Here is a 10,388-nt window from a genome sequence, read left to right as displayed (position 1 = left end):
ACTGCTGGGAGAGGATCGAACCGCTTGTCAGGATATGGGACCAAACACCTCTCTGCTAAAATGGCTGCAGGCTGGAATCATCCGTGTGTGAGATCTTGAGTAAACGGCAGAATCTTGCCGTGTAATGTCCTATCTTAGACAAGGCAACAGATGCGTGACGTACATTGGCGCATGAGATACGTGCTCAAGATGGGAGGGAAGTGTGACAGTAGATAAGCTCGGGAAGAAGCTGAGGGAAGGATGTGCTAGTGTGTGTGTGTGTGTGTGTGTGTGTGTGTGTGTGTGTGTGTGTGCGAGGTGGGTAGACAGGATAGGAGAGTAACTGTGCCTTAAACTTCAGATCAATGTCTTCCATCATCTGATTTGGCTTTGCCAGTTACTTCAGATTTTATGAATCTGTCTTTGACAAGTTTTTATTGTCTGTCTTATTGTATTGAAGTGGCTTTATGGACACTAAACTCATCCAAGTTCCAGCCAGGTTGAAACGGGGTGTCTGTCTTGGACCCATGTAATACATTACGGCATCTATCGGAGAGCCATTTGCGCTTACTCCCCTCATGAAATCGGTGTGTCTTATAAGCTTTCCACAACATATTAGCTTCATTTAACAACAAATCACAGAGAATACTTTTTCCAGGATCATTTCAGTCCCCTGTCATGGGTTTTGCATCAGGAGTATTGATGAGGTTCAAATCCTAACAAGAATATCTACTATTAATATATTCGGACCAGTTGATGAAATATAGATTAAGACAGCCATTTTCCAAATGAATGCATGCCATCTGACATGAGCATATTTGCAGTATCTATTAGGCTTTGATAGGTCAGCTGATAAGCACGAGAGGTTTTCTCAGATGACTATGATTTGACATGCAGCAATTTTATGAATTTACTTTGTGTGGTTGTCAAAGCCATGTCAATTTTGCGATGACCCGTCAACGTAGGAAGTGAATTGATAGTTGTATGGGCTGTTTCCACCAGCCTATAAACTGGTTCATTATAATGTTGAGCCGCTTTTAGTGCTTTTAAACAAATGGCGCAAGCAAAGAGAAAAAGTTTATTGTAGCATACTTGTTATTCCCCAAAGCAGCTAAACCTGTCGTTTCATTCCTTTCCTGTTGATGGCGATGTTTGACGAAAATGGATTCAGGCTATCCGGTGGAATGACGGACCAAACTTTAGCATTAAAAAGGGGGAGCACTCATATCTATGGGAGCACTTGTGCCTGCAGCAGATCACTGTTTGCCGTTTGAAACTAGAGGCCCACTTCGAGCAAACGGCTGACGGTGGGCAGCCGGACACCGGCGTGCTGGCCGCACCGGACGAGTTTGACATATGTGCCCAAGTCTTATTCCTTGGAACGAAAAAACGGAGCCTGTGTTTGAGCCGGCAGATGTTAAAGTCTGCATTCGGCTAACATTGTCGCTACACACAAGACGTTCACTTGGACAGACTATAATGCTTTATTAAAGTATTATATATCCTCTATACTCTACATACATTGTGTTCAGTAGCTAACAGTTAGCCTGATCGCTATCACTTAAGTAAACTTGATACTGATGGACAAATTGATGTGTACCATTTATTTTGTGGAGTTTTCCTCCATCAGTCTTGCAACATCAGCAAATGTAAGTGTAGATAAATCTGTGAGCGATGTTGTGAAAACTCCATTATCTCCTGATGTGTTGACACTTGACAGGAAGTCCACTTCCACATTGATTACACATTTCCGGTTTTTGTGGTAGAGGTCTGTTGTCATGTCAACAGCCCTTAACAAGAACAACACATCTGATTCATTTGTATTTATTCATATCAATATAACACTATACATATAACACTTTTCCTATACAAAAACAGAATACAAAAATGAAATACATTTTGTGAAAATAAATTATGAAATAAGTGCAGCAACAACATGGACAAGTTTGTTTAGAATTCTCTGTTTGTAGCCCATTTTTCTGAATCATTGGAACTTCTTTTTCAGATTCTGTAACAAGATCTGGCTCTGAGTCACTTGAATCGGGATAGTATACCTGAAATCACCTCCATCTGCACCAATAAATAAAGAGTAACTATTTTAATTGTGATCAAAATAAACTTTTGTATCTCTTTTTGGAAACCAGTCTCTCGCCTGCTCAGTGTAACGACCTTGTGTTGTCCTTTGTTAAGATTTAGAAATGTACTTTATTCATAGATTTCTCTTCCTTTTCCCTCGGTTACTTCCTGGGTTGGCGTTGCTGGTTTCTTTTTGTTCCCTTTTTCCTAAGTTAAAATATAAACGATCGTGGCAAATTATCAAGAAATTTACCCTTTTCTAGTACGTTGATGTTTCACACACTTTTTGGCCGGTTGAAAGGACGTTGAAATTAAGTCATAGACGTTCAGACCCAGTTTCAACCAACCAACTTGTGCTCACTGGGGAGAGAGAAATATGCGCATTTTTGAGTCGGAAATGTCAGCTAAAGATGGAAATATCAAGGTTCGTTTTACACTCAGCTGAAGTTGGTCCAGTTTGTTGCTCAGTGAGCGCACGTTGGAGTGAGAACCTCAAACAACGAGCCATGAGAACGATCCATTGACAGGGTTCATAAAAGAAGAACATACATTTTACATATTTTCTGCTGTGGTTCTCAATATTGGGGGGGGGGACACGACCCCCCCAATGGATGCGTGGTTACGCCTATGCTTGCGTGGGTATCATTTAAAGGTCAAATGAATAACCTTGACCCCCACCATTACCCTACGACATAAAGTCACGTATACGCTGTATCTTTGCACCGATGAACTGACGCAGCAGTCATTTAATGCAGTGTGTCTCAACTGGTGGGTCCCGTTTGTAGTGGGCCTTTGCATGGTAAATTAAAAATGAATAAATAAATTTCCGTCCATGTTTTCAGTCAACGCGGCAGAACGCGAAAGCACCCCACGTCAACATCATGTAAATTAAGTTTGAGTATGTTTGTTAGTAGTGAATCAAATTAATATGTGCTTTTAAATGCCTGACTTAGTTCTTATGAAAATAGTTATGTTTCAAAGCACGATTATTTACTTTGAAAGTTACTTTTTTTTCTTCCTGTCATGTATTTGAAGGTAAGATGTCTTAAGAAAAGAGAAAGTGAGTAAACACTTGAATACTAAAATATTAGCAATCCAACTTGCATGTGTCTTTTATATACAAACCCTCATTAACTCAAGAACATTGTAGTTTAACGGAAGTCAAAAAGTAATTAAAAAAAACAGAACGATGATTATTTGTGGTCGAAGGAACAGAGAAATGGATTTGGTTTAGATTTTATTTATTTATTTAACATTTATATTCAATGTTAAATTCTGTGCTGATAAATTGAATAGTCAGCTGTTTCGGAGTCACGTGTGGTCCTCATGAAGTCTTGGTAATCCACAGTTAGAGGAGGAGAAAAAAGCTGAGGATTGTCATCGGGATGCAAAGTGAACGTAATACAATATTTATACTATCAGTGTATAATTATGTATATATATTGTTGGGTTCTGAAGCCCCTCAAAGAAGATCACACTACGATGAATCATATTTATATGCTCTTATGGTTTATCACAGTTTATCTGGTGCAATACTTTGCCACATTCGGCTGTCTTGCATCCAATTGCCTAACTAATACCTGACAGGAGAAAAAACTCCCATCAAAAACCCTCTTTCGGAAAAAAGATGGGAGAAATCCATAAAGGACGGCAATTAGCTTCCGTCCCCAGGTTTTAACATTACATCATGACAGGATGTTAATGTGTACAGTATTTATATGATTTACATTACTATAAATTGTTATTGACTATAATTCACATTCACTTCATTTAACATACAAATGTAATATCTACTATCTAACATCACACAAACTACAATTCTACACTAAACATTGATACATGTAACATACTTCAAACAATATATATATATATATATATATATGCAGTAATCAGCAGTTAGAGGAGCAGAAAGCTGAGAATTGTCATCGGGATTCAAAGTGAACGTAATACAATATTTATACTATCAGTATACATGTGTGCATGTACATATGTATATATATATGTGTGTGCATATATATATATATGTGTGTGTGCATATGTACATATATATATGGGATTGATATATATATATATGTGTATGTATATTGTGTATATGTGAATTTATATATATATGTGTGTCTAAATGTTAGTGGGAATAAGTGTATTTATATATATATATATGTGTGTGTGCATATATATATATATATATTTATTTATGTGTGTGTGCATATATATACATGTATATATATATATATATATATATGTATATATGTGTATGTATATTGTGTATATGTGAATTTATATATATATGTGTGTCTAAATGTTAGTGGGAATAAGGTATTTATATTTATATATATATATATATATTTATGTATATTTGTGTGTATCTAAATGTTAGTGGGAATAAGTGTATATATATATATATATATATATATATATATATATGTATATATATATATATATATATATATATATATATATATATATATATATATATATATATATATATATATATATATATATATGTATATTTGTGTGTATATAAATGTTAGTGGATATGTATATTTGTGTATATCTAAATGTTAGTATTTTAGTGCATCCCTAAGTAATTTTAGCTATAGGTTTGCAGTCTTTTCCGATCATCTAAGCCATGGGTGATTCTTGAGCTGCTCCAGCGTTGGGCCTGTGAAAGGGTTGAATCTCAGGCAAATCTGGAGGAAGTCCTTGAAGTCTGGAGAGACAAGGAGAAGAAAGGTGAGGACCATCCTCAGAATGTGAAATAAAAAGGAGCAGATTTGTGTCTCTTGACAGGTTCGTGTGTAATGTTCTTAGATTTGGAGATCCTGAAATCCCAGAAAGAACGTTAGGTAGGTTGTCGGCTCTTAATTCTCCTGCAGATCCCAACATCTTGTTTCAATACATTTGTGAGTGACCTGGACTATATGTCACCTAAACTCTACCCACCCTACGATGGTAATAGCAATTTTAATTGGACGCTGAACATAATGAAGCCTAAAACTACTAACTTTGTTTGTTCTCCTCCTCACTGAACTCAATGACCCGCCTCTTCTTGCCCATCGGTTCGTCCTCAGCAGCGGTGATCTTTCTCTTGACAGCTCTCATGCCGATGCACCTTCCTACAGACGAGCAAAAAAAAGTTTGTCTTTTCTGCTCAGCTGAATCTTCTTTAAAGGAGTATTTTATCACTTTGAACAGATTCTCCCAAAAAGCCCAATACCCGAGAAAACCCCCCAACAACTCTGCAGAATAATAGTTCTAAATTTCAATTTTATTTACAATTTAACTTCACATGTGTATCTTCTAAATATCGCCCAACATTGTACCTTGGTAGTTTTTTATTTTATCTTTCTAAGATTACAATGTCGGTGTAGGTTTTGTAATAAGGCAGATATTATGGTCTCAGGTTTTAACATATCAGTAAAACAAATGACAAAACCACCGTTGAAATAATATGAGAGATATTTAAAATCCTGAGGGAAAACCATTGCAACTGTAGGAATCAGAGGTTTACACAAAGATTTACTCGAGGTACCCAGCCTTCTCCACCTGACAAGTCCAATGAACCATCAACACCAGTTAATGCAGACGTATGTCTGGATTCCTCACTTACCTTCAGCTGTTTTGACGCTTACGGGTACGTTGTTGGCTTTGTTGTGGCCGAAATACGGTAAATATGATAACTATCCTCGCAGATCCAAGAATGTCGTTTTAATACATTTGTGGGTGACCGCGACTATATGTCACCTAAACTCTATCCACTCTACGATGGTAATACCAATTTTTATTTGACACTGAACGTAATAAAGCATAAAACTACTGACTTTGTTTGGTTGTCTCCACGCTGTCTCGAGGGATGATGACCAGCCTCTTCTTCCTCATCAGTCCGTCCTCAGCAGCGGTGGCCTTCCTCTTGACAGCTCTCATGCCAACGACCACCACAGAGTCGCTGGAGCTTCCTACAGACAGGCAAAAAGAAATAAACAACAAGACAGTTTGTCTTTTCTGCTCGGCTGAATCTTCTTTAAAGGAGTATTTTATTACTTCTAACAGATCCTCCCAAAAAAGCCCAATATGGGAGAAATACCCCCAACAACTCTGCAGAATAATAGTTGAAAATTTCATGTGTGCTCATCGATTTACAAATCAGCTTACCAGTGTCTGCTGAGGTGGACGCTGAATCATCATCAGAGTAATCGCTTTCTTCGTCGGATGTATTGTCATCTAGATGAGAAAAAACAAAAAGGAACATTCTTTCAACTGCATTGAAACTCTCCTCTTTGTATGATGAACTCTCGTCCGATGAGTACACTGTAAACAAATAACAGTTCTGAAATGTGAAATTTACAGTTAAAAAAACATCATGTAATGTCTAATGCGTTGACGCTGTCATTTTTACGTTGGGAGTTCTGGTAACCACAGCTGCCAGTATTTCACTGTATTTTCAACAGATTATCTTTTACAGTGTATGTATTGTAATCTAGATGAGGAAAATCATAAAAGAACATTTATTTTGTAGTGAACTAAAGTCACCAACTGCATTAAAACGGTCTTTTATCCTTTCACGCCTCAGACTCAAAAGAAACAGTAAGAAAACAGTCCCAACAGTAGGAATCAGAGGTTTACTCAAAGGTTTACTCGAGGTACCCAGCCTTCTCCACCTGACAAGTCCAATGAACCATCAACACCAGTTAACGCAGACGTCTGTCTGGATTCCTCACTTACCTTCAGCTGTTTTGACGCTTACGGGTACGTTCTCGGCTTTGCGGTGGCCGAAATACGGTAAATAACTATCCTCTTGCAGATCCCAAAATCTTGTTTTAATACATTTGTGAGTGACCGCGACTGTTTGTCACCTAAACTTTACCCACGCTACGATGGTAATACCAATTTTTATTTGACACTGAACGTAATATAAATATAGATATGAAGATAAATACACCACGTGTTTAGTGAAGTGATGATGGGATGCATCTTCAGGAGCAGTTTCACACAATCAGCTTACCAGTCTCTTCTGTGGTGGACGCTGAATCATCATCAGAGTTATCGCTTTCTTCGTATGATGAACTCTCGTCCGATGAGTACACTGTAAACAAATAACAGTTCTGAACTGTGAAATTTACAGTTAAAAAAACATCATGTAATGTCTAATGCGTTGACGTTGTCATTTTTACGTTAGAGTTCTGGCAACCACAGCTGCCCGTATTTCACTGTATTTTCAACAGATTATCTTTTACAGTGTATGTATTGTAATCTAGATGAGGAAAAACATAAAAGAACATTCATTTTGTAGTGAGCTAAAGTCAACAACTTCATTAAAATTATCCTTTCCCGCCTCAGACTCAAAAGAAACAGTAAGAAAACGGTCCCAACTGTAGGAATCAGAGGTTTACTCAAAGGTTTACTCAAGGTACCCAGCCTTCTCCACCTGACAAGTCCAATAAACCATCAACACCAGATAACGAAGACGTCTGTCTGGATTCCTCACTTACATGGAGCTTCTATAACTCTTGCAGGTTCGTTGTCGGCTTTGCGGGGGCGGAAATACGATAGCCATCCTCCTGCCTTGATGTCATTCCGTTCTTCATTGTTGGCCCCAGACTCGACTGCAGACCCAAACATGTTGTTTGAATACATTTGTGAGTGACACTGACTATATGTCACCTAAACTCTAACTGTCGATGGAAAGCATCTCCAACAGCTGTTTCACACAATCAGCTTACCATTGGTGGACGCTAAGTGACCCTCAGGGTTTTCGGCTGCCTCTTGAATCTCCTCTTCGTATGTTGAACTCTCGTCCGATGAGTACACTGTAAACAAATAACAGTTCTGAACTGTGAAATTTACAGTTAAAAAAACATCATGTAATGTCTAAGGCGTTGACGCTGTCATTTTTACGTTGGAGTTCTGGTAACCACAGCTGCCAGTATTTCACTGTATTTTCAACACATTATCTTTTACAGTGTATGTATTGCAATCTAGATGAAGAAAAACATAAAAGAACATTTATTTTGTAGTGAACTAAAGTCACCAAATGCATTAAAACGGTCTTTTATCCTTTCACGGCTCAGACTCAAAAGAAACAGTAAGAAAACGGTCCCAACTGTAGGAATCAGAGGTTTACTCAAAGGTTTACTCGAGGTACCCAGCCTTCTCCACCTGACAAGTCCAATGAACCATCAACACCAGTTAACGCAGACGTCTGTCTGGATTCCTCACTTACATGGAGCTTTTTTAACTCTTGCAGGTACGTTGTCGGCTTTGCGGAGGTGGAAATACGATAGCCATCCTCCTGCCTTGATGTCATCCAGTTCTTCATCGTCTGCCTCAGACTCGTCTGCCTCCTCAGGCTCATCTGCCTCAGACTCGTCTGCCTCAGACTCGTCGGCCTCAGACTCGTCTGCCTCTTCAGACTCGTCTGCCTCTTCAGGCTCGTCTTCCTCCTCAGGCTCGTCTGCCTCCCCAGGCTCATCTGCCTCCTCAGGCTCGTCTGCCTCCTCAGACTCATCTGCAGACACAAACATGTTTTTTTTAATACATTTGTGAGTGACAGCGACTATATGTCACCTAAACTCTACCCATCCTACAATGGTAATACCAATTTTAATTTGACACTGAACGTAAATAAAATCTAAAACTACTGACTTTTTTCGGTCTCCTCCTCGCTGTCCTCGTTGTCCTCTGTGACCAGCCTCAACGGTCCGCCCTCAGCAGCGATGACCTTCCTCTTGTCATCTCTCATGCCAACGACCTCCACAGAGGTGTTGCAGCTTCCTACACACAGGCAAAAAGAAATAAACAATTAGAGTTTGTCTTTTCTGCTCGGCTGAATCTTCTTTAAAGGAGTATTTTATTACTTCTAACAGATCCTCCCAAAAAAGCCCAATATGGGAGAAATACCCCCAACAACTCTGCAGAATAATAGTTTGAAATTTCATGTGTGCTCATCGATTTACAATTTAACTTCACATATGTGTCTTTTTAAAATCACCCAACATCATACCTTGGTTGTTTTCTATTTTAACTTGCTGGGATTACAATGTCGGCATAGGTTTTGTAATAAGGCAGATATTATGGTCTCATGTTTTAACATATCAGTAAAATAAATGACAAAACCACCGTTATAATATGGGAGAGACATTTAAAATCTTGAGGGAAAATCAATGCATCTGGACATATATCACTAGAAGGAAGAGGATTGACGTTTATCTAGATAAATACACCAAGTGTTTAGTGAACTAATGATGGGAAGCATCTCCAGCAGCACTTTCACACAATCAGCTTACCAGGTTCTGCTGAGGTGGACGCTGAATCATCATCAGAGTAATCGCTTTCTTCGTCCGATGTATTGTCATCTAGATGAGAAAAAACAGAAAGCAACATTCATTTTGTAGTGAACTAAAGTCACCAACTGCATTAAAACAGTCTTCTTTTATCCTTTCACGCCTCAGACTCAAAACAAACAGTATGAAAACAGTCCCAACTGTAGGAATCAGAGGTTTACTCAAAGGTTTACTCGAGGTACCCAGCCTTCTCCACCTGACAAGTCCAATGAACCATCAACACCAGTTAACGCAGACGTCTGTCTGGATTCCTCACTTACCTTGAGCTTCGTCGGCTTTGCGGTGCCTGAAAAACGCAGATATACGTGCCCACATGTTAAAAACTTCTGTGGGTGCAGTTTCAAGGCTGGCAACTAACTGACTGCCAGGGTGTGTTCTTATGTTGTGGAGAACAGAACATGCAACGTGGAATGTAGAACATGGAATGGTGTAACATGGAAGGGTGGAAGATGGAAGGTGGTGAAACGTTCTTTTGCCCAAAGTCGTTTCTCTGGAGTCACAGTGAGGCGTTCTGGGTCCGTCTAGGTCTGTGTAGGTGGTCCATCCACCTTTTGATACTGGTTAGATACTGGTTTCTCAAAAGTAGGTAGAACGGAAGTGGGCAGCAGTGACGTGCGGTCACTGGAGGCAGTGCCTCCCCTATGTCATCATAAAATGTAAAGAAAAATGATAAACAATAATAATGATTAATATATATATATATATATATATATATATATATATATATATATATATATCACTGATCTGTGATATAGAATATTATGGGCAATATCGCTGAATTTGTATATTATCCTGTTTAAATACGAGGCAGCGACAAGCTGCGCCTCCTCTCGGATTGCGCAATCCCCCATAAACCAATAAATCAATTTCAGCATGTGTAATTAATGTCTCTATATGTTACCAATGTAATGTTTGTACACAGCTTTATCACATGTCCTCACACCCCATAGCCTGGGTCCTGTATTTCACGTATGTTAGTCTTGCTAATCTGAC

At 38.7% G+C, this 10,388-nt stretch overlaps 1 protein-coding gene across 1 annotated transcript; it reads right to left on the bottom strand.

The window, feature by feature from the left end:
- Positions 1-4,549: 4,549 nt before the first annotated feature.
- On the bottom strand, positions 4,550-10,031 carry LOC119216241 (S-antigen protein-like). The gene is made up of 10 exons (XM_062563577.1): positions 9,339-10,031; positions 8,698-8,826; positions 8,276-8,560; positions 7,776-7,862; positions 7,545-7,658; positions 7,058-7,138; positions 6,208-6,276; positions 5,877-6,011; positions 5,061-5,171; positions 4,550-4,765 (listed from the first exon to the last, which is right to left on the bottom strand). Exons 1-10 carry the CDS (start codon positions 9,433-9,435, stop codon positions 4,674-4,676), a joined length of 1,200 nt encoding a protein of 399 aa, XP_062419561.1. The 5' UTR covers positions 9,436-10,031; the 3' UTR covers positions 4,550-4,673.
- Between the last annotated feature and the right edge of the window lie 357 nt (positions 10,032-10,388).

The sequence above is a fragment of the Pungitius pungitius genome, chromosome 7, assembly GCF_949316345.1.
Source record: "Pungitius pungitius chromosome 7, fPunPun2.1, whole genome shotgun sequence".
Taxonomy (NCBI): domain Eukaryota; kingdom Metazoa; phylum Chordata; class Actinopteri; order Perciformes; family Gasterosteidae; genus Pungitius; species Pungitius pungitius.
The sequence above is the reverse complement of the archived record's forward strand: the minus strand, read 5'-3'. Positions and strand labels throughout refer to the sequence as shown.

Coding starts and splice junctions, on each gene's coding strand:
- LOC119216241 (XM_062563577.1), bottom strand. CDS start 9,435: ATGTTGCTTTCTGTTTTTTCTCATCTAGATGACAATACATCGGACGAA. Junction 7,863..8,275: donor AAGAGTTAAAAAAGCTCCAT/GTAAGTGAGGAA, acceptor ATTTGTTTACAG/TGTACTCATCGGACGAGAGT. Junction 6,277..7,057: donor GTCCACCACAGAAGAGACTG/GTAAGCTGATTG, acceptor TTTCTCATCTAG/ATGACAATACATCCGACGAA.